General features: G+C 36.6%; 1 protein-coding gene across 2 annotated transcripts in view; it reads right to left on the reverse strand.

The window, feature by feature from the left end:
- Window positions 1–16,980, reverse strand: part of ABI3BP (ABI family member 3 binding protein) — a 139,210-nt gene extending 122,230 nt beyond the window's left edge. For both annotated transcript variants that reach the window (XM_081953296.1, XM_081953295.1), the window contains exon 1: window positions 16,802–16,980. In XM_081953296.1, coding sequence (XP_081809422.1) covers window positions 16,802–16,880 — 79 coding nt within the window. In that variant the 5' untranslated portion in view covers window positions 16,881–16,980. The remainder of the gene's footprint in view (window positions 1–16,801) is intronic.
- Between the last annotated feature and the right edge of the window lie 10,514 nt (window positions 16,981–27,494).

A 27,494-nucleotide genomic window follows, 5' to 3' on the forward strand; every position in this document is an offset into this window, starting at 1 on the left:
ATTTAGATAGTTGTGAAGGCAAATGTGTTTAAGTAGAAAATCCTTCTAATAACTGAGAATCATAAAATATTGTCTTCATGGAGGTCTAGATTTATAGAAGGCTTACATCAGAGTCAAAAGTGGATGTGGTAGCACAGTTGTAATTTTAAGAACAAGACAGTTTCATAATCATATGTTATGACATATTAGATTATGCTTGGTGATTGAATATGAATAAATCTTGATACAATAATTAAATCTGATAATTTAGCTTTTAGCCAATACTAAAAGAACAAGTAGCAAGATAAATTGTCGTTTGGTGGTTGTCATTATTTCAAAGTTATCGAAACAGAACATGTTTTTGACCCTGACAAATGTACAATCTAACCATAAACAATAAGAAAGACAACTGAAAGAAAAAAAGAAAAAAATACATTATTGACATTATTAGAGACCACTAGAAGACAATTTTGACCAAGCTAGCAATACTGTGGCTAGTTCTAATTATCAAAAGCTGTTGAGAAAACTGAGCCTTTTTTCCCCCATAACTTTTGTTGACCACTTAAAGGGAATTTTTTTGCCTTACAAATTTACAGGACCATGCTCTCTTACCACAAGATAACTCTTACAAATCTGCATATGCCAATTTAAAAAAAAAACTCATGAAAAGATTATTCCCTCTTCATTATTTTTCATGTTTGACATGTTGAGGTATATGGTGTGACCCAAAACTGTTTCACTTCCAGCTACTTTTACTACTTATGTAAAGCACCATGAACTTTGGTTTTCAGTGAACAGTATAATACCTTTCTAGATTTGATGAAAAATGACGTACTGAAGTATGGCACAAAGGTATTTTGCCATTCAGGCAAAGGAGATATAAAACAGGAATAAATAGAGTTATGTGGAAATGTTGAGTCTAAAGCTGTGTTCTTAACTTAAACATACCTTATTCTCTAAGGTCACCTATTTCTATTTAGGCCATGTATCGATTTCTCTCTTGCCAACTTTATTTCTGCTGCCTTTAAACAGCTGCATTTATTGTCAAATTTCCATAGTTGAACAACTTTTCTCAGATGTTAGTATGTGAACATTTCATATCATATTAATATAGCCAAAGATTCGTTCACAGGTATGTGCAGCTAGCCATAATGCCAAAAGAATGAAGTGTACATTGTAACTTCAGGATGCAAGCTTTGTCCATTCATGCTTGTGTCACAGAGTTACATACAAATTTGCATAGGGATGGAGCATTGGAATGTTGTTATGTGCTTTTAATAATTATTTAAAGCCTCCGCTGTAGATTCTTATGAGTAATCTGAAATCACTCTTGGGATCCAACCATCAAAAAGCAATCATTTCTGAGCATTTGATTAATTATAACCAGGTTACCTGAGGAACCTTCTCATCCCAGTGAGATTGACCCATCCCACTTCATCCGGCAGGAATATTTTGCATGGTCAAAGAATTCTAACTGGAGAATTCCGTTCAGGAGAAAGGCCTTTTCTGCTGTGGCCCAACCCTCTGCAACATTGTCCCCTTGAGGTGAGATCTGCTCTTACCCTCTTGGTCTTGCATAAGAGCCTGAAAACTTGGAACTGCCAATTAGCCTGGGGATCCAATAGGTGCCATTCCACATTGGAGCTAATTAGTGGACCAGAAAGAAAATCCCACCTCCAGCCAAACTAAAAATTAGGTTTTTAACTAATTTTATTTTATTTTTTATTTTTGTTCATTTGTTTATATTGTTACTATGTTTATGCCTGGCTTTATGATGTTGTAAGCTACCCGAGGTCACTTGACAGTGAGATACATGGCATATAAACAAACAAACTATACTAGCTGAAATAAAGCTAAAATTTTCAGAGCTGCTATTTCAATATAATTTATTGCAAGATTAAGTTATTAGTGTTTATGTTTAAAAGGAGATCAAATAAATTTTAAGATATTGTAAACAATTCAAGAAATAAAAATGCCTTTCTGAGAAGTATATTTTTTCTTACTTACATCATTAATAGCTTTCTACTGACACAGAATTTGAACTGTACTGACCAAAGTGACGTTAGTAAAATTGCAGTTAAAGACATTTGAGAGAATGGGCTAAGCCATGAAGAGTGAAATATAGCACCTGTTTTGCCTCAGCCCATAAAAGGAATAGCAAGCTGCCCTGAAGGCATTCGATGTCTGCAGAAGTCTAACACTTGAAAGTGAACATTTAATACTTCCATGTGTATATTTTCCCCCCTGTCATTGCTTGCTATCTGGTTTAAGCAAGCAGTAACGGCTGCTTTTGCTATTCTTGATCATTCTCTTTGCCATATGTAGACTTCCCTCTTTTCCCTTCAGACAATAAGGTATCTTGCAACAAGATAAAATCAAAGCCTCCCAAAATGAGAATATCTTAATAAATCCATTTGGTTGTGATTATCTTCTGAAAAGCTGTTTGATAAAAGTATATTGATTTTAAAGATTATAAAAAATAACTGCAGTAGTATCAGGACTATATGGCAGTATACTAAAGCTGTATATAGAGCCAGCGCAAAAGGTTTTGAGCGCACCGAACTGACAAGAATGCCGGCAGCAGCTCACCCCTGCCCAGGACCAGGGTTTTAGTCTTTTAAGCTTTCAGACTTTTGCTGGAGCATGGGCTCCAGGAGGAGTCAGAAAACTTGAAGGTTGAAACTTCTGGTCCTGGTGACTGACCCAGATTGGATCTTGCAATAAAAATATATCTTCAAGTTGTAGGTTTGGTAATATAGGGCTCAATTTGCACTAAAAAAGTCATTGTAAGCAGTGGAAGAGAGAGGTGTGAATAAAGGGAAGGAAAAAGTAAGCAATGCACATAGTTAGGAAGCCTGGCTATAAAGATAGAAAGCCAGTCAGTCCCTCTCTTATTCTTGTGGTCTGTGTAGAAGATCACTTAGTCTCTGAAGATATCAGCCACAGCTGCCAGTGCAACATCAGAAAATCTGTGTTTCTCAAGCTTGACAACTTAAAGATGTGTGACTGGCTGGAAAATTGTGGTTGTTACGTCCACACACCTTCTAGTTGTCAAGATTGAGAAACATTGCTCTAGACTATAGTCACTATTGTTTACATATTTGAATTTGTTAAGATAATTTATTAAAAGGCATGATAGATTTCATTCTGTTTTTAAATTTTCTGTTACCATGTTTCCTCAAAAATAAGACAGGGTCTTATTTTCTTTTGACCCCCCCTGAAATAAGTGTTTGGCCTTATTTTCGGAGAGGTATTATTATTTTTTAGGTGTGGGAGGCGGCGAGCGTGGTCACCTCATGGCTGCTGCTGTGTTGCAATATTTTTGGAGAGGGCTTATTTTAGCACATGCATTCAAAAGCCTGATTGGACTTATTATCCAGGGAGCTCTTATTTTCAGGGAAAGTGGGTACAAAAACAGTATTTAAAAAGCATAAAATGTGATTATGGTGAAAATGAAACTGATGAAAGAAGATAATAAGACAACAGATAATCTGTAATTAAAGTTTTGATTGGCTAAATAAGTTAATATAAAGTTCTGACTGGCTAAAAGATATGAGACATTATCTAAAATGAGTTGGGAAAGTATAAGAAAGAGTTGAACTAGATTTGTTGCTTGTGAAACCCAGTTTTAACATAATAGTCTTACACTGTACTGTCAGATAATGACCATAATACACCACAGATAAATATCTTTAAGCTCATTCACTGCAAACAGAAGGATTACATTTCCTTTAATAGCACGAAGGGTAAGGAAAATAATAATCTGCTGTTCCATAAGCATAAAACATCTGCAGTCTTCTAAAATCCAACTTGTTTAATCTTGTTTTCATAGATAGGATTTTTATTGTACTTATTCTGTAACATTTGGCAAGTTGAGTCATGTACATTTGTTGCATTCTGTTCCAAGTTTAATTCAGGTATCCGAGCTCTTTGTCCTCTCTGTCAGATAAAGCTTAGCTTGCCATCTGATCCACATTTCTAATCCCCTCACAGAGAAACCATTTTAAATCAGAGGAATTAGTAATATTGCATTGTTGGAAAGTATTCAGTGAGATAACCTTGTAAGACAGCTGGAGGGTTAATAAGATATGAGACATTACCTAAAAATGTGGCACTTGTTTTTATTTTTTATTATACTATTTAATACTTGTAATAACAGGATTTCTTTATTTTACATTTTGTCCTCATTATATTACATTTTGGCCTCACAACTGCATTGTCCTTTTTGTCTGGTTTAGAGAGTATTTTAAATGGAATGTAAATAAGCGCATAGTCACATGTATCACTTAGCCCATCACCAGTATGGGTTACCCATGTCTTCCAGAGTGCAAGAATGGGTGGATATAAGGCTAGGATATCATGAAGAAATGGCCTAAGAATAAGGAAACCCAAACCATTTTCCTGAATAACAATTTAATTCAAATAACGATCTACTTTCTTAGTTTTGTGAACAAATGTGAATCTAATAGATGTTTTAATAGTAGTGACTTGATAAAACTGCACAGCGTTTTTCAGAGTTTCATGGTTCTAAGAACTGAAATAACAACTACAGAATTTGAAAAGTCATGATACTACAAAATGGGAAAGCAACTAAAGATGTACACTTTTATTTAAAGCCAAATATATTGGGATGACAACACAAAATTAGCGTGAACTCTGATTTATACTCTGATAATATAGTGGCAAAAGGACCTTTGCAGTATCGAGTCATATGCCCTTGACTTTACTTTTGCCAGCAGCTTTCTGTAAACACTGTATTTACAGAAATGTCACTAAGTGATCTAAAGGCTACTCCTATTTCAAGCTCACTCAGATGAAACTCAAATTGGTAACAGGGAAAGGCTGAGTTTCATCTTCTACCATTCAGGTTAAAAGATCAACATTTTCCCTTCCGTGGTTGCGTAATTTCTAGATTATTTTTGCTGGCCTTAGAAATGAGCTCGGGGCACCTAATAGCATTATATACCTTATATACTTGGTCTAATGTTATCTGGTTGGGACATATGTCATACAGCTATCTGTATCTCTGGAAAGAAAAAAATAGTAAAAATAATTCAAGAATTGTTCTAAAAAAGGAATGGGCAAGACCCCGAAGTTAACAGCTTAACAGAGGCAAATGTCACAGTTGGTGTGGTCATACTATTCTCATACACACTTTTTAATTGAGGGTGGAGAGATTTAGAGAGCTATTTTTTCATTATGTTAAATATAAATTAGGCTTTATATGTTTCTGAAATGTTTTGAATATTAGTATTTATATGTTTTTTCCAATTTCAAAATTGGGGGAAAGAATGCTACCAAACTTTAGCAATTGAGATCAGATGATGCTCCAGCATAGAGGTCTTTGAGGCCTCATAAAGACTAGGGCCTCAAGTTGTTCATTTTTGTAGTAGAAGAATACTTTCCATTTATTCCACAGAAGGTTAGGCTTTTTCAGTTCAATAATAGCTAGCAAAAATAACTTTTGGTACTAAAATACAGGAAACAGGAAGCAGTACACAATGATCATGTTATTTAATCTAGGTGGGAATGGCCACAATAAATCATTTGGAGTCAGGCAGTCATTAAATGTAATAATAATAAAAAATAATGGATACAAATTACAAATGAAGTCAGACAATTCCACCCTAGCATTTGCTTGGAAAACATCTAACAATGACCCATGTATTACTCATTATGAATGACCTTCATAAAGAAGAAAAAAAGATGTTGAGTACAATATTTAACTTTGTGTTAGGTTTTTGGCTTTTGAAACGACAAAGCAATAAGGAGGACTGCAGATGAATTTAAGAAAAGAAAAAGAAAAGATATTTCAAAAGAAAGAAGTATTAGCCGTCAGATATATTTTATTGGGAAAAATTGGTAAAGATGATTATGATGTTCAAGAAATTCAAGAAAGGCAAGGGTCTTGGTCTTTACTTAGGAGTAGAGAAGGATGCGTCAGGAAAAGCAAACATTGCAGAAAAACAAACTCGAATTCAAGTGGGCAATTACAAACTCAGTTCTGAAAACATTGCCTAAGAATTAGAAATTCTAAAAAGAGTTAGCCTTCCCGCAAAACCCCCCAACAATATGGAGTAAATAACAATGTCCAACCTAGGACACAACTATGTTGTCTTCTGTGTGAAGAACTAATATGTGTGCAACCTCTTCTTATGGACTAATCATACATGTTACCTCTCTCTGAGTATTGTGTAGTTTTGTGTGCATATGTGACTGTTTTTCTCTTAGGGACTGGTGTTTCTATGCAAATATGTGTACATAAAGGTTTAACCAGAGCAGGTGTGCATATGTTGCCTCTGATTATGTATGTGTGCTTTTATGCTGTTGTGTTGCATCTTTATCTTTGTCTATGGGTAGTACTTGATTAACAATAACTTGTTCAGTGACCATTTGAAGTTTGATGCCAATTAATGAGTGGTACTTATGATTAGTTTTTAAAGCTCTGACTCTCTTGGTTACCCCCCTCCCCCAGCCAGTCATATATTCACAATCTGAGCACCTAGGAACTATTTTGTGGTTACAACAGTTGCAGGATCCCACAATCATTCAATCTTCATTTGTAACCTGCCTTGCTGATATTTCTGGTCTCCTGTCGTATGGTGTGTCTCAATATTTGTGCGAATATGTGCATGCAGCATTTGCTCTGTATCACATGATTTGCAGGGAAATAAAACGGGATTTGCAGTGGATCATTCAGAAACTACCACCTAATTGTTTCTCTTTGGTATATCCAATATACTGGAATATTTTTTATTTCTGGAATTCTTTTCTCCAGAGCACCAAAGTCCATTTTTGAATTTGTTCTTTCTTCTGCCAGTTTCTCCCACCATATAAAATTTAGTTTAATTCTGATCAGTTTGGGCAGAGATACCCTGCACTTGGAGAGGTAGAATCCCAAACTCCCTTAGATAATTTTACATAAAATTAATATGTTTTGGGATGAGACAGGACTCGGTGACAACAACTGCTCTTTATTTGGCAACTATGTACAGATCCAGAGCGGGCCTCTCTGACAGCTTGCCTTTTCATAGTGAGCTGTCAGACAGCTCAGCCAATAAGCTTCAAGTATTTTCCCGCCAGATTGGAGGACCTTGGGAGAGTCTATTGCTCCAGTCTTAATATCTAACGTATTTTATATAAAACTATGTTATTAAAAGAACGATTTCCAGCACACACTGTCTACACTTTTTAAAAATGTGTTGGCTTTTGCTGATTTCTAAAGTATGTTTTTACAAAACATTTACACAACCTTAACTTTTCAACACTGAGCAATGTGAGTGGTATGATGATTACATTGGAACTTCAAAAATTCTAGCTGTTCATAACTGGGAATTCCATACTAGCAGAGGAGCACTTGCATGTCCGTACAGATTTTGCAGAAGGAAATACTAAATAAACACATGTAAATACATTAAGAAAAAATTTTTTTTGAAGAAAAGTGCTAGAAAACAGAAGCCTCTCTTCTTCAATCCTGTGTAAGGGAGCTCACTCCTTCCTTTGGTAATTGGTTTTTATTATTAAAATGCTCTCACTATTCCAAAAGCGCTTTTTCAAAAGGCAACTGGACTTTCTTTGTTTTTTCCTTGAGAACCTTTTTGCTTCTCATCCAAAAAGCTTCTTAATGCTGACTGAATGAGAAGTGAAATGCCTTCAAGGAAAAAAAATAAAGAAAATCCAGTTGCCTTTTGAAAACCATGACCTGAATGACTGAGAATTTCCATAGGCAATTGCTCTCACTATTCCTTCAGTTCATTCCAAAAGTGATTAGAATGGGACTAAAAGTTTATATGGTGGACTTCATTCAGTTTGAATCTTCCTTCCTACAACATCAATGCAAGATTTTGTGTTCTGCACTCTGAACAAACATACCCCCTTTACTCTTTTCTATGCAACATACTGTCCTCTAATATATTTTTCCTCAGTCCACTGAAGTTCCTTCAAATTTTCTTATAGAGGACTTCATAGTGCATCACTTATTCTCTTCTCGATTTATCCTTTTGTAGTTCTGAGAACTGGATACATTACTCCAGGGTGGATGGTCTTATTAGAACAGAATTATATAAAATGATTATTTCCTGTGCTTTCAAAACTATACTTTTTAAAATTGAATTCTAAAATTATGTTTGTCTTTTGGCACCCAAAATATTGTCAATTCATTCTCAGTTTGTAATCAAGTACTCTGTCAAGATCTGTTCTACAAGTATGGTTACCAGGCAAGTTTTCACAATTAACATATCCATCATTTTCAAGAAAAACATCAGGGGCAAGCTTGAAATCCGGAATGTTAGTGATAGGTAACTAGAGTAATTTTGGAGTAAAATCAAAGAATTTTTAAGCATGAATGTGAAAAAAACCAAGAAACAGTAAAAGTAGAAATCTGGATATCAGAAAAAATAGCCAAGACAGTGGAAATAGCCAGGACAGAACCTAAAGACAAAAAGGACAAAAATCACAGGAATATTTTTTTTAAAAAATTCAGAACATTATTAGATGAGACTGGAAGCAGCACTACAATATCAGTAAAGACAATGAAGATGGAAACATGCATAGAAAAACAGGGAAAGTCTTCCAAAAGATCTCCAAACTGAGATGGAAATTCTAGCCTTGAATAGGTATGCTAAACATTACAAGTGAGCAAATAATAATTGATTAGAAGATGTTAAAAGTTGGAAAAATATTCTCTCTAGTAAAGATATCACATTGACTACAGTAGGCAGGTCCCATTCCAATTTTTCTTAAAAATATTCCTTACTTGTAAGAACTACTGGTAAGAACCTCCACACCCTTGCCTTTCACAAAATGGTCAAAACATGACTGTGCAGCCTTACATGGGGGGACGACCCTGCAACCATGTGGCGGGCGGGCTCTATGGGAACCCACACAGCTGTATTAATTAATTATAAATGCCTATCTTGGAATTTTTAACCTTTTAAAATAAATATATAAACTAATAGTACTTTCAGATGAAGTTAAATAATGTACTATTGACTACATTATTGGCAATGAAATATGTATCAGAAATATGGCAAGTAATGGAAAAAATATTAGAAGAAAAATCATACTATGCCAGCTGATCTGGAGAAAAACAGAAAAACACAGACTGGAAGAGACCTTGTCTATAATGTATATAATGCCAACATCAAAGAAAGGAGATTGGAATGTGCAAACTGTTATACAATATGTTTAATTTACATGTTAGCAACATAATCCTTAAGAAGATCCAGCCCAAATTACATGGAAGTGCAAAACTTCTGCAAAACTTCTGAGGATTTCACGAAGAGCTGGGAAAACAAACAAATGGATCCCAGAAAAATATTGAGTTTTCATTCAAGGCACTATGACTTGATTCACATTATTATATTTTAGATATACTATGCAATAACCTAGCTTTCTTGAAAAATCTCTAATAAGAAAGGTGGAATGATAGAGAAGACAAACAGCAGCAAGATGCATGGATTCAGAATAGTGACCTATGTGCTGTGGGAAGATCAAAAGCCAAGCTGACAACACATCACTCTAGAGATCTATCTATGTGGTTGCTAAAAGTTAACTCTGACTAAAGGCACATAAACAATCAATGTAGAATATGACTGTACCAAATGTGTTAAAACTTAAACCAAAAGTTTAATCATCATCAGTTTCCACTTCTTTATCCAAATCATCCAGATTCAGCTATTATCAGTATTTCAATTAATTTTTGTTTTCTGGAAAATAAATCTATGCCTCCTTATTCATCACATGACCCCACCAAGACAATAACCATTTGGTTTGCAGTTATTATTGACCTAGCAACTTCAACCTCTTAATTTTCAAACATTATTTCTTTATATTTCTTAATGTTTCCAATTGGCTGAGAACTCTATTTTTATCACAGCACAATTACTGTGACATTGCTTTTAATTAATATATTGTTAGAAATATTCTTTTTAAAAATTGATTTATGAACATAACTTCTTAGTTTGAAAAAAAGTCATCTATTGTATTGTACATCAAAAACAACTTCGAAGTTACATCATGTACTTATTAATGCTTCTTTCTTTGGATTATCTGAATTAATGATTGATTGATTTTATCATGATTAAATTATCCACATGGTAGATATATATACACACACACACATATCTTTGCAATCAACATTTACAATCAACATGCCCCATGACAGAGGTGGGATTTATTTACCTTCCCTACCAGTTCGCAAATGTGAGCACACACCACCTTCTGTGCAAGCCAGTGATCACACATTACATTGGGGCGGGTGAGTGGAATGCCAGTTCGCCCAAACCAGAGAGAACCGTCTGAATAACACCTCTGCCCCATGAACACTACATGTTGCATCATAGCCAAAGCGGAGTTCAGACTGTCATATCTAAAAGAAGGGATCATTTAGACCATTTACTTAATCTTTGCATGCCTGATTCCTTACTACAGCATTCATTACATATTCCAAACCATCTATGACGTACATTAGCCTCTGTTAAAAGGCAAACAAGTATACAAAAAAAAAATGTCAGCACTCACAGGAACAATTCCAATAAAAGTATGGAATTCAAACCCCTGTGTAGATTAACTTTTTAAGTTGCTGTTTTAACAGGTGTACTTGGGCAACTTGGTTGAACTCAAAGATCAGCAGACAAAACCAGTAGGAAATCTCAGGGAAATAATTTAGAATGCAGGGAATGAGAGGTGTGGGATGAAAGAATAACATCCTGGAAGAACACAATAGCAAATCAGTTCCGTGAATCTATACCCAGAAGGTGAGCTTGACTCAAAGAAGATCTGAATGTAGTGTCCAAGTTGTTAGTAAAATATATTTTTTAAATAGCCCATAGACAATATTTATATAGACAACCATTCTCTCAACTATTCTTCACCTAATCCAGTGAAGAAACTAAATAAAATGTCTCCAGATTTCTGCAAATTATTGGGAACCCTTGTTATTGTTGTTGAATGAATGTTTAAGGAAGTATAAACTGTTATTGACAATCACACAAATTACTAATGGACAGGAACACATACACCAAGTAAGCTTACTATTAATATTGTATATTTTAGAACAAATTGATACTGATATCCTCAATCTGTTTATAGATAAGCAACTATGAATACTTGGGAATGATTATTGCATAATTATCCATAACATCATATTGTATAAGCAATATACTTGTCAGACTGCAGGAGTTCTTGTGGATTGTTCACTCTGTACATTTATAGAAATTCATAGACACTTGCTAGCTTCACTCCATCAAGCTTTTATGATATACAGTATAGGCCTCTGGACAGTCCCTGAAGCCTTCGGAGCGCTTAAAACGACCCTCCGAGCAACCCGGAAGTCACTTCCGGTTTGCTCGGAGGGTGGTTTTAAGCGCTCCGAAGGCGTCAGGGAAACCTCCGGACGGTCCCTGAAGCCTTCAGAACGCTTAAAACGATCCTCCGAGCAACCCGGAAGTCACTTCCGGTTTGCTCAGAGGATGGTTTTAAGTGTTCCTAAGGTTTCAGGGAAGCCTCTGACGTTCCCTGAAGCCTCTGGAGGGCCTCCGGGGGGGCGGGGGGCTCTTTACACCCTCCCCAGGCTCCTATAAAGCCTCTGGAGCCTGGGGAGGGCGAAAAAAGCATGTAAAAAGGGGGGGGGGCGTTGAGCGTGCATGCACACTGGGGGATCGCGCGTTGCATTATGGGTGCGGCACGCCCGCACACGACCCCCCCGCGCTCCCCCTACTTGTGGCACGCGAGCCAAAAAAGGTTCACCATCGCTGGTATAGGCTATTCTCACAAAAGTAGATCAACAAAATTGATGCCTTTACAGGAGGGAGGAATCTGTCACTTTGGAGGTTCTGTGAGGAAAGCACAGAGTAAATCAGATGCAGTAAGAGGAAAGGAAAAGGAAAGGCAAAAAAAATCCTGGTCTGGCAAGTGAGGATCGTTTCTGGAAAACCATGCTCTTTTTCCTTCTAGAAAAGTTCCACACTCATTGCAAATGAGAAAAATGTTCATTGCTTAAAAATAAATAAATAAATGGGGGGAGGGAGGGAGAGGGACAACAGAAATTGTCTTAAGAGAAGTTACAAGGAATGTTATTAGAAGAAACGAGTTGCTATTCCTTCATAAATCTTAAAAAATAAAACTGGTTTATGGGTTTATGGTTTGTTCTGTTCTGTTCAGCAGCAAGGGGCCATTGAAGGCCTTTTCTTAAATGAGACCATTGGAATGCTGGAAGCCACCAACTTCCCTCAGACATTTCTATGTTAATTCAAATATTTTTTTTAGTAAAGATGGTGTTGAATTTCTGATGGAAAACATTATTTTATGCGCAATTGCTTTAATAGAACCTAAGTATCACCAAGGTAAAGGCTTGTTGAGAAGAAATGTCTTTAACAAATAGCTGGTTCCTATGTATTGAAGATACCGCTTGACACAAGCAGAAGAAAATGTACGGCTGAGAACATAAAAAGTTGAGACCTGGTATATATATATGAGTTAGTCTCTCATATTATTGGAAATTCTGAAGTCCTGATTTGAGCCTATTTATTCACAATAGAAAATTTATATTTTATATAGCAATACCCTTTCTTTTCCCAATTTGATCATAATATGGATTCATTATTCAGATATGCCATATGTCTATTTCATTTAGTTAAATGTACAATTAAGGTAATTTACTTATTTTCTACTAACTACTGAAATTATTTTTGTTTGTTTACTATACTGTTGTGGACTTATAATTTGTCTCACAACATTCAATTTTATACAGGTAGTTAGTCCTCAAGTTACAAAAATTCAGTCAGTGACCGTTCAAAGTTATGACACTTATGAAAGTTATGACAAAGTTATGAAAAAAGTGACTTTGGATAGTTTTTCACACTTACGACCATCTCATCTCACAGGACCAAAATTCAGATGCCTGGCAACTACTTGATATTTATGATACTTGCAATGTCCTGGAGTCATGTGATCACCTTTTGCGACTCCTGACAAGCAAAGTCAATAAGGAAGCCAGATTCACTTAACAACTCTGTTACTAACGTAAGAACTACAGTGATTTACAAACAACCGTGCCAAGAAATATCATAAAATGGGGAAAAATTCACAACTGTCTCACAACAGAAAGTGTGGGGTCAGTTGTGGTCATGACTCTAGAACTACCTGTAAGCTTCATTTTTTAAAGAAAAAATAAATTGATTCATATTTTAAGCTTAGGTAAGGTAAATGTTTCCCTCACACATATGTGCTAGTCATTGCTGACTCTAGGGGGTGGTGCTCATCTCCATTTCAAAGCCGAAGAGTCAGCACTGTCTGAAGACCACAGCTCTGTGGTCAAGTGGCTGGCATGATTAAACACCGAAGGTTCACGGAATGCTGTTACCTTTCCACCAAAGGTGGTCCCTATTTTTCTATTTGCATTTTTTACGTGTTTTGAACTGCTAGCTTGGCAGAAGCTGGGAGAAGTAATGGGAGCTCACTCCATTATGCGGCACTAGGGATTCAAACCGCCGAACTGCTGACCTTTCGCTCGACAAGCTCAGTGTCTTAGCCACCCTTTAAGCTTAATTGTGTGTCATTTTGAGTATTTAATCAAATTAATCAATTAATAAACAATGTTCATGCCAGCATTTACTTTTACCTAGTACAATTCCATATAATATTGCATTGTATTTGATATACTAAGTTGTATTTTGGTATTCTTAAGGACTTATTCCCTAGGAACATGAGAATCAAAAGAACTTCTGAATAGATGACAACTGAATTGCGGTTTTGCTAAACTTGAGAAACACTTTAAAATGCCAACAACTAAAAAATATAATAGTAAATGCATACCACAAACATTAGACAATGCATCTCTGTTCCCATTTTAAATGTCTTACAGATATGTGCATCATCTAGCCACATTTACTTGTGCCCAGCCATTAATATTTCATGTGAAATGGAAATTAAAATAAATATTACTGACAGTATTGTTATCCCTTGTCTGCAGCTACATTGGCACATCTCTATATACACTCCATTTCACATAACAGGCAGCTTAATTTTTAAATATCTGCAGCTATTGCAGGATGCATCTGGCATTACTTTTCTGCCAATGTTTACCTAAAATACATTTACATGTACAGCAATCATTTCCTAAAATATTTGAAGGACTGAGGCTAGATAGTTACAGAAGCACCATGCCCAGAGTATAGAAACCTGTTTCCTAACTCTTCCTGGAATGTCCACATGACCAGTCAACATTGTATAGTTACACAGCTTTCCAGAATATGTTTGGAAAGAAGCCCATGGCCTTAAAAAGGCCAGTTGACTTTTGCATGAGTGTCATGTTTTTAAACAGTTAAAGACAGATATAACATAAAAAGCCACTTTTTGAGTTTGAGCTGAAATTCTAAAGTGCATACAGTTAAATGGGGTAGATTTTGTTTGATCCACTCATTTAGGCAATCATGCTCTGTTTAGCTCTGGTTTTATTTTTGGTATATTCAAATTAATATTTCATATATGTCTATTTGGATTCAAAGTTCTGATGTTGCCCACCATGGTCACATGACTGCACTTCAGTTGCTGAGCAACCAGGATGCATTTATGGCCATGTACAACATCTTCCAGTCATGTGACCACATTTTATGATGGTTTTGCTGAAAATCTATATTTATTTCTGCTTTTTGGTAAACTATTGGTTTGCTTAATGACTGCCACATTATTTTAATGACCACCAGGTTCACTTAACGACTGCCACAAGAAGGTCCTAAAGTTGGGTCAGTCATGTGATCAACCACTTTATGGTCATCACAAGTTATGACTATGATGGACAGCCATAGTTTTCTAGTCACATTTTCTCTTCAAGTGGTGATTTATTGTAACCATTCAATCTCTTTCAACTGGTTCTATAAGTACCGAACCAATTTTAGGTAACTTCTACAGAAATAGTACTTCCCTAAAGTTTTCAAGCTGAAATTTCTTTTGAGTGAAATATGATGAAAAAAATTGCAGAATTTCAAAAGGCAAATCCTTCATATTGATGGTTTAAGAATAGAACATTTGTTTTTATAACAGCTTTTATACTAAAGCCAAGTAATTAACACCCAAACATCTTATTAGTTTTCTATGACTACATTTCTTTTGCTTGGAAACAGGATTTTTTCCCTGTTCTTGTACCAAGGAATTGTACCCTTCCCTTCCCTTTTTTGTACCAGAGAAAGGAAATCTACATTCATAACCTAATGCCAGGAATAAACTTCACTGAAATGGTTAAGTCTACCCAAAAATAACTTTGGCAGCTCTTAGCATTATGAACTGAATTCAAAGCACTGCTGTTAGCTGGAATCCTTGTATTATTTTATGAAGACTGTGAATAGAAATTCTATACTGGAGAAAGTAAGTTTAATGTATTCTTTATTTTTTTAATTTAATAATACAAGAGTTCAAAGAAACAAATGCTATTAAAGGTTCAAAATACCTAAAACATTTAAAATACCTAAAAATATTACAATGAAATGGATAAATCTTTGGAGTATCTTCAGATTGTCAATAGGTGAAGTATATTAGAAAGAGCCTCGCACTACAGTTGTACATATTTTGAAAACTAGAACAGGTAGATGTTTATTTCTTTCCAAAATCAAGAATAATTGGAAAAATGAAAAATAATAATTAGTATTTTCAGCTGCCATTTAATTTTAGAAAACACCTGCCTTAATGTATTGGCGTATAAAACATAAACACAAAATAAAACATTTTGTCAGAATTCTGCACCCAGATAGTTATGATTATTATACCATAAAGATGTATAAGGAAGATATATAGAATTATCCACATCTCCTAATAAAATAACTATACTATTTAGCTCAGAAGGTAAGCATGTTACTATATTTCCTTTGATAAATACATTACAATATGTATTTGATAAAGACTACATTTTGTGCAGGAAGAATATAAACTTTTCAAATTACAAATAAGACAAAAAACCCCATTATTTTATGGGGAAAGATAATTATTCATCTGATATGAAATATGTCATACATGCATAATCTAGGAAAATCTTTTCTAACGTAACTTTCCTCCACCCACTGAATAAAAAATAAAATGCTGCTTAAGGGATTTCTAAATACACTGGGCACATCTGCAAAGCATGTACTCCATTAAAAAGCATTTCAGCAAAGTCAGTAACAGAATGTGAAGTATCATAGGGTTAAAAAATACCAATGTATTGGGCAGTTTAATCTATGTTTATAAATATGGTGTTAATGTTACAGCACAGATTGTTTTCAGTAAGAAGTTTAAAATGTCAGACTAACATATATATATTGGAGAAATATTTTGCATAATTTCTTTCACTTTACAAAAAATTGAGTCCAAGTGCAGTACTCCTTAACACTGCATTTTATAGGCACACAAGCATACATTTAATAGATACTAAAGAGAAATATTTGAGGAAAACTAGTATTGATGATACACACTAAATCAAATCAGTTTAAAGTGTTTACAGTGAAGTTGAAAGAACTAAATCCTGTTTGCACACATATATCAGAGATCTCATTACATACTACCATAGAAGTAAATGTTTTAGAAATAAACAAAACTAGTTTTTCATCTGTTTGCAGTGTTCCTTGTTTTGGTCAAGAAATTAAAAAGTATGTTTTATCCTTTCTTTTGTTTATGCAAAGCATTTTAAATTACTCCATCTGTCTCTGTCTCTCTCATATGTGTTTTTGCAATTTTTGCTATTTCATTTCTCCTTCACTGCATTCTTAATCCTTTCATATTTTCTGAAAACAAGATTGTGTTATAAAGGCTAAGCATTTCTTCCCTACGAAGTATGAGAATCATATCTACTTGCCTCTTGGCAATTTCCCAGCATTTCCAAGGATTTGTGCAAAATGTCCACAGAAAAGGAGAAAGACCAATCTTGATATCATACTTCCAAACAAAAAAATCCACTGTTAAAGATGCTGAAGAGTGTCATACAAGGTAATGCAGCTGCAATGAAGAGAATAGTTCTCTCTGTCACAGAGACAGCTAAACTTTGACAGTTTAGTTTACACTGTGGGAGGAGACAGGATGACATCATAGCAACTCTCTGGAAAGATAATTTAAATATAATGGTATTTCCAATCTCTTGCTGGAAACACAGCACTTGGAGCTCTGATGTGAGATTCCTTCTATAAAATATGCAGAGGTTTAATTATTTGCATGACCTTAAATCATAAATTCCAAGAACGCATAATTTGTGTGAACTGGAATAGAAACAGTCTCTGAAACACATAAAAGATATTAAAAGCTTGAGCTAATAATAATAAGGTTAATTGAGAAATTTGTGGGAAAGATTGACTCTTTCTCCAAGGTGACTGGACACTGGTTTCCACTGTCATATTTGTTTTTACAAGTTCTGCAGTAAAGCATTGAAAGGTTTTTTCCTAAGAAGTGTTTATGTAAGTGAAACCACACATTTCTTTATATGTTGATTGATAGAATAATGCAAGTGTAGACCCTTCCAGCCGAGGTGACATGCTGAGGAAACTACCAATCAGGGGTTCTGGGTAAGTAGAATCTGAAAAGATTATCAAGAAATTGCTATAATCAAACCTAAGGAAGGCTTTGAAATTTGAAACCAGCTCTATTTCTATCTTGTTTAAACAGAAAAAATAAATAGTTGAAGGATGCAGTGCAGAAGAGCCAAAAGTCAGTAATGGTGCCATGATCAAGATGTAACAAAAGATATAAGGGAATGACTACATTATGAAGAAGAATCTACTTTTAGTGAAAATTCACCCTATTTTGAGGACTTCTTGTCTCGAATGTTCTATTCAAATATAGACACAGTGAGCAGTATCTAAACTAAATGACTAATATTGTCTATCCAGAAACAGGTGCCAAACAAGGAGTTGTTGAGTTGTCAAGACAGGAAAAATAGACCTTAAGCATATGAAATAGACATCCTCAGAATTTAAGGTAGTACATTTCCAAAAAAGGGACAGAAAATCAAAATCAGGTTTCTATTGGTTCAGCAAACACTGTAGATCAAGAATCCTATTTGGTGCCAATAGAATTGCTTGCAGGGGAAGTTCCAAGGTCAATTTCAATAAATTTATGAAATGGTTCTACTTTTTATATGAATATTATATTTGAGCTGCCGTAAAAGTTTTACAGGGACTCAGTGGCTAAGAAGCTGAGCTTGTCGATCAGAAAGGTCGGCAGTTCAACAGTTCAAATCTAGTGTTGCATAATGGAGTGAGCTCCTGTTACTTGTCCCAGCTTCTGCCAACCTAGCAGTTTGAAAGCATGTAAAAATGCAAGTAGAAAAATAGAGACACAGTGTTCCGTGCATCTTCGCCGTTTAGTCATGCCGGCCACATGGCCACAGAGACGTCTTCAGGCAGTGCTGGCTCTTCAGTTTTGAAATGGAGATGAGCACTGCCTCCTAGAGTTGGGAATGACTAGCACATATGTGGGAGGGGAACCTTTACCTTTAAAAGTTTTACTATTTTATATTTGAAGAGTTGACAATCTAATTATATTCTCAATTTCATATTACATTTATTTATCTTTATTTTCAACATATTCATGATTTTCTTTGTGAATTCAGAGTTCTAAAGTTTGCTGACTGTGATGTCTATCATCTTAGTTCCACTGATCCTTTTAACTGAACTTCCTGCTCTGTATTCATAACAAATCCTATATTTTGCAATCCTTTGAGATTGCATAAACACTAAATGGTAAAAGACTTCTATAATATGTGCTTGTTTATTGGATTTCTTAACTTTGCCATAAGTGTTTCACAGGAGTGGTTTCTGGAAAATAGAAAGAACAAAGAATGTTACATAACATATGCTATACGGAGAAGGGGGAGTTTTGAAGAATTTACAATATAACCCATAATGTATTATTTGATCCTCTTATTTCAAGCAATTGTACCGCATGATCAAGTTCTTTTAATACGGTTCTGGAATTCATGGATTTGTTATATTGCCATTGTAATAAGTAAATCTTATTAGCGTTAAATATTAAAGAAGTCTGTTCCATAATACAACTGATATGGTTCCTGATCAAAGGGTAGTACAGTAAACATTCAGTGCTATATTGTTTCTAATGGAGCAAACAGCACCTTCTGCAGAAAAGAGTATTTCATAAGTAAGAAGATATAAGGTAAAGGTAAAGGTTGCCCTGCACATGTGTGCTAGTCATTTCTGGATATAGGGGGCGGTGATCATCTCTGTTTTTAAGCTGAAGAGCACTGTCTGAAGACGGCTCCGTGGTCATTTGGCTGGCATGACTAAACGCCGAAGGCACATGGAGCGCTGTTATCTTCCCACCAAAGTGATGCCTATTTTTCTACTTGCATTTTTTACATGCTTTCAAACTGCTAGGTTGGCAGAAGCGGAGACAAGTAATGGGAGCTCACTCCATTGCGCGGCAGTAGGGATTCAAACCACTGAACTTCCAACCTTCTGATCGACAACCTCAGCATCTCAGCCACTGAGCCACTGAGTCCCTTCAATTAGGTACTACACAGGGGCAATTTGCTGAGATCGAATAGAAAAAAATTAATATACAGAAGTATATAAATCAACTCTAATACTTTATTCAGTATTGTAGTGAAGTGTGATGCATCCCATATAATGCTTTGGACCAATTTCTTAAGTTGAATTGGTTTAATTTAGATACTTGAATCTAAATTTTCAGATAAGGTTGATTTGATTTAAATTTCTAGTTGTAGGGAAAAGTAACGGGAGCTCACTCCATTACGCGGCACTAGGGATTCGAACCACTGAACTGCTGACCTTCTGATCGACAAGCTTAACACCTTAGCCACTGACCCACTGCTTAAATTCTTTTTATTGTCAAAATGATTTTAACACCCCATTGTTCTCTTATTATTAATTCTTATACCTCATTGTTCTGAAAGGCATTAGTTCTTCTTGGAAGGTCCCACAGCAGCTTATCACATAATAAAAGACTTGACACCCTTTATAGATAAAGTAGAAAAACAGGTTGGAAAGCAAAAGGAAAATAAAATTACTTGGACAACAGTTCTTAGTGATTTATGGAGCTGTAAACTCAGCCATTTGGACTGCTATTATTACAGCTCAGAGAGTAACAGAACAGTTGCTATATTGGTATCCCTCACAAAGTAATTGTCAAAATGGTTTCTATGTCGAGGGATAGATAGATAAATATGCTTTATTTCAGCCAAACTCCAAGAGCTTAAAATAATAAACGGGGACAAAATGTTCAGATAGGAATATGGAACAAAATAAAACACCCATTAATATAATTAATTAAACAAATTAAATGGAACAAATTAAAACACCCATTAATTGGTTGGGGCTTTGGATAAATATTTGGTTAAGTACATTAACTGAAGAAAACAATAAATTTCAAATTTTACAGTAGGTAAATTCCAATTCAGTTCAGTGGTTTTGACTGTATTGCAAAATTTAGTCACTTTCCTGGAAACTTCAATATGTAGTAAAATGTGTGCTTTTCTCTCATGCTGCCAGTTTGAACAATTTGAAATTAAAGAAATCATCAATTCTACCCTCCAGGATCAATAATCTGGAGGAATCCTGGAGTAGATGAGTACCAGTTTCAGTACCACTGAGAATGTCTAGATTTGACAAATTAGCAGAAGATACTATATATAGCTTTGCCCTTTGGTGTGATAATGCAGAAATGTAGAACATACTGTATATAGTGCTGTAAAACACTATGGGCAGTATATAAGTCTAATTGCTATTGCTGTTGCTCTATATTTAAGGACACTGAAAAGCTGGTGGTGTATGAGATCAAGATAGAGGTGGCATGGATTATAGTTATGTCCATTTGCTGATTAACTTTGCTTTTAAGCTTTTTATAGGCTGAACTTTTATAGACTTTGAAATATAAGACCAATTTGGTCTAGATTCAGAGGTAAAGATATCAAGCCAGAGAATGAGAGACGGTGAGCAGGGGTGGGCTTCAAAAATTGCAGCAACATGCTTGCTGCTCTGTTGCTGGGTGGGCGTGGCCATGGTGGGCATAGTCTATCGGCCTCCTGCACCATAGTGGAGGGGGAGAATTCTTTACCCTTCCCAGGTTCCGGAGGATTTCCCCAACCCTCTGGGAAGGCGAAAACTGCTTCCTCTGGGCTCCAGAGGCCCTCCGGAATCTGGAAATAGGCCCATTTCCAGACTTCTGGAACTTCTGGTAGTTTTTTTAATTTAATTTTTGATTTGCATAGCTTTGCCTGAAGCATACATTGACAGGACTGTAGTTTCCAAGATATTTGTAGGCCTTTATCTGAAATGCTATAAATTATGCTATTAATTTTTCAGGTGAAAGCAAGCTTAAACGCCTGTAAAAATTATAGCCTTAGTTTTTATTTTAGTCTGACAGAACAGTGCAATATGCAGACTTTGTCAATCCCACCCACAACCCCACTTGGGAAACAGAGAAAATGTCAGCATCATCAGAGTATAATAGTATGGAGATGAAATTATCAACTAAGGATGACGGGTGGAATTGAAGGTTAGCAAATGTCCTTACAATAACATTGACATAAAATATGTTAAAGGGGTGGCTTAATTCCTTGGGTGGTGGGTATTGTGGTGTTTTCAAGCAACATTATTAAGTGAAGAAGTGATAATTGATACAAAAAGCTGGCAGTTTCCATTGTAACCTCTCTCAAGGAACTAGAGTGAAAATTGATGTCGATTAGAAAGATCGGCAGTTCGGCAGTTCAAATCCCTAGTGCTGCGTAACGGAGTGAGCTCCCATTACTTCTCCCAGCTTCTGCCAGTCTAGCAGTTCGAAAGCATGTAAAAATGCAAATAGAAAAATAGAGACCCTGGTGGGAAGGTAACAGTGTTCGTGTGCCTTTGGCATTTAGTCATGCCGGCCATATGACCATGGAGACGTCTTCGGACAGTGCTGGCTATCCAGCTTTGAAACGGAGATGAGCACCACCTCCTAGAGTCAAGAACGACTAGCACGCATGTGCAAGGGAACCTTTACCTTATATAAAGTTGGCAGACAGAGAAACCGTGCAATATTGCTGCACAACAGGGTTAGATGATGTCTAATTTACAGGTTAGCATTTTCTTGATCATGCTATAAGTACTGTATTTTTTGGAGTATACGACACACCTTTTTCCCTCAAAAAGAAGCTGAAAATCTGGGTGCATCTTATACACTGAATACAGCATTTTTTGCCTCCTGAAACCCCACTCCCTTCACCAAAATGGTTCTGCATAGCCTTTATGAGGCTTTCAGAGTACTCCTGGGGGCTGGGGAGGGCAGAAATAAGCAAAAAATGGGCCATTTGTTGATCAATTTTGGGGCCCCCAGTCCTAGGAGCATTCTATAAGCCTCTTAAAGGCTATGCATGCCTTTTTTTGACAAAAAATGGGCCCGTTTTCACACAAAAAATGGGCAGTTTTTTGCTAGTTTTTGGCAGCCTCCCACCCAGGAGCACTCTACAAGCCTCCTAAAGGCTATTCGTGCCCCTTTTTAATGAAAAAAACTGGGCCCATTTTCACAAAAAAAGGGCCATTTTTGGGAGATCTGCAGAGTGCAAAACCTTTTTTTTAATTTGCCTCTTCAAAATCAGGGTGCGTCTTATACTCCGGTACGTCTTATACTCCGAAAAATAAGGTACATTTTTAGAAGAGAGATGTTGCATAAATTTTTTTACTGAACATGCTGAATTAGCTAAGTTGGACTTGTGAGTTGGTCTTTTTTATATATATTGAAAGTGATATTTCAATTACTATTTTTATGGCTGCAAAGAGAGATACTTATGTGGGTAGGTAAGTAGTCCACCATTCAGGATTTGGTTTTTGGAACAATGTTTTTCAATGAATCAGGTCTCTCCTGGACATTTGCTCTATCCTTACTGATGAAGTAAGGATCTTTTTTTAAAAAAATTCACAAATAGACTAGAATTGAAAAGAGGGATATGAAAAGGGGAACTCAGGTTCCTCTGTAAAGTACAGAACTGTACCAGTGATGGGATTCAAATTTTTTGACTACCGGTTTTGTGGGCATGGCTTAGTGGGCATAGCAGGGAAGGATATTGTAAAATCTCCATCCCCTCCACACTCTAAGGGAATATTACTGCAAAATCCCCATTTCCTTCCGATCAGCTGGGACTCAGGAGGCAGAGAATAGATGGGGGCGGGGCCAGTCAGAGGTAGCATTTTCCGGTTCTCTGAACTACTCAAAATTTCTGCTACTGGTTTTCCAGAACTGGTCAGGACCTACTGAATACCACCTCTGAACTGTACATCTTAAACGTTAGATGTATTAAGCATCTTTCTCTCTGAGTTCAATCTTGAAGAAGCAGAGGAAAATGGCACCAGAGCAAAGAGTCTTTTTTATTTTTTAGCTTGGATTATCTTATTCAGCAGTTGGCTGTACATCTTTTTTTTTCCAGAAGACCATTATGCTCTTTTTTCATGTAAAAATGAACGTTTCCTGGGAATACCAGGATTTTCAATCTTTGTGTACAGATAACTAACACTTTGGCCTGGAATAAATTTCCTTGTCAAAACTAGATTTGGAAGATATAATGTGGAAATATGGAGGGAGACCAAAGAGTAAATTTTAAACAGTTTTAAAATGAACTGATGATATTTTGATAAATATTTCCCTTGCATATTTCACAGAACCTTTTTTTTCTGGAAAGTTTTGGGTGTGGTTAAAAATTGGGAGCATGCATTTGCTGATTCATTAAAATTTTTGATATCGGGGGGTGTATTGTGTGATCCATCTTCTTGGGCATTTCATGAAGGATTGCCAATCTCCAAGGAGAAGATAATATTATCTATTAAAGGAAAGCAGTTACTATAAGCGCTAGATGTAGTTCCTGCAATCTTCATAGCACAAACGCAGTTCTTGGGTAGTTAACATTTAACTGATTGTATTAGCCCTCCTTCATTTCCAAAATGTAGGTTATCACTCTCTGTCACCTGAAATTTTCCTGGCAACTTTCACTGAAACATGTGAGTGGATAATGTCTTACCTAGTTTCCCAGTCCTTCTTGCCTATTTCTTTATGGAAGAAGAAACACAGGACTCAGTTTATATCAGAGGTGGTATTCAGCCAGTTCTGACAGGTTCTGGAAAACCGATAGCAGAAATTTTGAGTAGTTCGGAGAACCGGAAAATAGGCTCCCCCCCCAGGCTGCTTCCCAGCCTTCCAGCTGATCTTCTTTTGTTGCCTTGAACAGGAAAATGGAGCTGGAAAGCAGATTAGTGGGCTGGGGAGAAAATGGGAATTTTGCAATAACCTTCCCCCAGGAGTGGGGAGAGAATAGGGATTTTGCAGTATCCTTCCTCTGCCAGGCCCACCAAGCCATGCCCACCAAGCCATGCCAAACCCATAAAGCCATTTATTTATTTATTTATTTTACCGTGCTTCTAGACCGCCCCCTCTCCCAAAAGGGACTCGGGGCGGTGTACAGTCCATGCAAAATATATCAAAATACAATAAAAAGTTGAATATGTACAGTTGGAATGGAGGAGGTTAAAAATGGAATTAAAAGAACTGTACAAAGCCAGTATATATAAATATAAGTTTTTAAACCCCTAAAACACACAATAAATTAAAAACAATATCCCTAAAATAACCAGTCAATAGTACATTTGCCAGGAGGGACAGTTGTAATTATGCCAGCCCTGCTAATCGGAACAGGTGAGTCTTCAATTTTTGCCGGAAGGAGCGGAGGTCAGTAGTGGTTCTAATGTCGGGGGGGAGGTCATTCCAGAGGGTTGGGCCCATCACAGAGAAGGCCCTACTCCTTGGTGTCGCCCGTTGGCATTGCCTAGTGGACGGCACCAGGAGAAGTCCCTCTCTGTGTGAGCGAATTGGCCGCAGGGATGTATGTGGGAGGATGCGATCCCGCAAGTAACTAGGTCCCGTGCCATGGAGCGCTTTAAAGATGGTAATCAGCACCTTGCCATGCCCACAGAACCAGTAGTAAAAAATGTTGAATCCCACCACTGGTTTAGATGTCCACTTTCCCCGTTGCAACCAGTGGTGGCTTCCGAATCCTGTTGCAACCGATGTGATTGCAATGGGGCCTGGCATCCTCCACATGAATGGGTGCAGCGCGGGCATGTGTCCCACACTCCAGCGATGCCTCCGCGATGCTCCAGCTGCTTGGCAGAGCATCGCGCAGGCGCTGTATAAGCCGTGCGCATGTGCGGAAGCGCCGAAGAGTTTAAAGACAGGTAAGGATGATGGGCGGGCCCTCCGGAGCACCATACCGGAACAGTACCCGGTGCTCCGGGCAGGCATCGGTACACCTGTACCGAGGGGTATCGCCTGAAACCCATCACTGGTTGCAACTTAGAATGTGAAGCACCATATTTCTATTTCAGTATGATTGAATTGCTGGCAGAGGAGGAGCAGTGAAAAGCAAGTCAAGAGAGAAGAATAGAGTAAACATACAGTTCTAAAATTAGGTTAGGCCTAATTTCAAGGAAATGATGCATCTCTTTACTGTCATTCTGTATCACTGATATGTATTTAATCCACAATTCCGCTCTTTCTCATTTTGGCATGAATCTCAGACTTTAAAATTTTTCATGGGAAATATGAATCACTTTTTTCTTGGTTTTGTTTACTTTTATCCTCATGATATAGTATGAATAATGGGAAGAAGAAAAATGGACATTTACCTGTGAGAGGGCCATGTAACTTTGCAGTTCTAGATCATGCCTTTAGAGAATGGTTGGTAGACTGGTCTGTTGGTTTATTTTCTTTCACAGTGTGAAAGTAACAATGGCATAAGTTGGGAATCAAATGGCATGTCCATGTAGTTTCCAGGACTCAAGTCTGATTTAAAGGTTAAACAACAACAACAAAAACATTTTAGAGGCTTTTTTCATACCACATAGTTGACCCAGTGACTCCCTTTAGAGTCAATTCCATATTTTCATGTGGCAATACCACAGGGAGTAGGATGACTGGAATGGCTGACTGGCAGCCATGTTTATAATCCTTCTTTCAGAACAACAATTGGAGGCTGTCATCTGTGGAATTACAAAGATGCTACTATTGCTGTAGTTACAAATTGAATCAGTTTTGTGTCGTGATTATAGGCATTACTGTAAGTTAGAAATTGGAAGACCATGAATTCTAGCCTGGCCTGAGTCACAAAGCCAGCTTATTTCACTTTGCAATTGTTTTATATATAGTGTTGAGAGATGATATCTGTTTACATTATCTATATAGAAATCAAATACACTGCTTTGAGTTCCCTGGCAGAAGTAAAATAGAATAGAAATGCAGTAAATGAATTACATGTTAAAGCTATGAATTGGTGAGTCAAGAAGTTGAAACTCTTATCCATTATTCCAGTTCATGAAGGAGGACTGAAAAAGATTATACTGAAATGTAAGAAAAATCTTTAGAAAAAAACAGAAAAAGTAGAAAACAGTTATAAAAAACAGAGCAGTTCAATAGAAAAGTTGTAGGTAGGCACTTCTTCACTTGATGTGTTTATATGGAGAAGACCACAGAAAACTATAGGGAATACAGGTAGTCCTCGACTTACAACATTTAATGACTGTTCAGAGTTACAATGACACTGAAAAAAGTGACTTATGACCATTTTTCATAGTTACAACCTTTGTAGCATTCCCATGGTCATGTGATCAAAATTCAGATGCTTGGCAGCTGGTTCATATTTATGACCATTGCTGTATCCCATGGTCATGTGATCATCTTTTGCAACTTTTGACAAGCAAAGTCAATGGGGATTCAGGCTCATTTAACAACTAGGTTACTAACTTATCAACTGCAGTGATCCACTTAACAACTATGACATGAAAAATCATAAAATGGGGCAAAACTCACTTAACATAAATTTTGGGGTCAATTCTGATTGTAAGTCGAGGACTTACTTTACTTTAATTTGGATTATTTCACTGAACACTGAATTGAATTCAATATTCTGTGTAGTCCAGTGTGGGGCGTTTCAATTTTTTAGAACCTATTCTGTAGGTGTGGCATGTTTTGTGGGAGTGGCTTGGTGGTCATGTGACCAGGTAGGAGTGGCTTGGTGGCCATATGACCAGGTGGGAGTAGCTTGGCAGTCATGTGACTGAATGGGAGTGGCTAAGTTGATGTCATTGAATTCTTTGCCCCAAAGAATGACCTACAAAAAGAAGATATAAAAAAAGGAAATTTATTATTTTGTGCATTTACTACTTAAATAAGAATAAAATAAGTACACAAAACAATAAAACAGCTAACGGTAGAGGAAATATGGTTGTCCTTGCCAGTCTTCAACATTACTGACCACTTTACACACACACTTCCAGCCCCTCTGCCTCTTCCCTTTTCCTGGATTCACTCGAAGTTTTAAAAACTCACAGCCTGTGCACAGCACACACTCTTCTAGCCCCTCTGCCTCTTCCCTCCCCCTGGATTCACTCAGATATTTTGAAAACTCACAGCCTGTGCACACGCACATACTCTTCCACTTTTTAAAAACATCTGAGTGAATTCAGGAAGAGTGAAGAAGTAGAAGGGCTGAAAGTGTGTGT

This window comes from Natrix helvetica (genome assembly GCF_964273705.1).
Source record: "Natrix helvetica genome assembly, chromosome: 4".
In the NCBI taxonomy this organism is placed as follows: Eukaryota; Metazoa; Chordata; class Lepidosauria; order Squamata; family Natricidae; genus Natrix; species Natrix helvetica.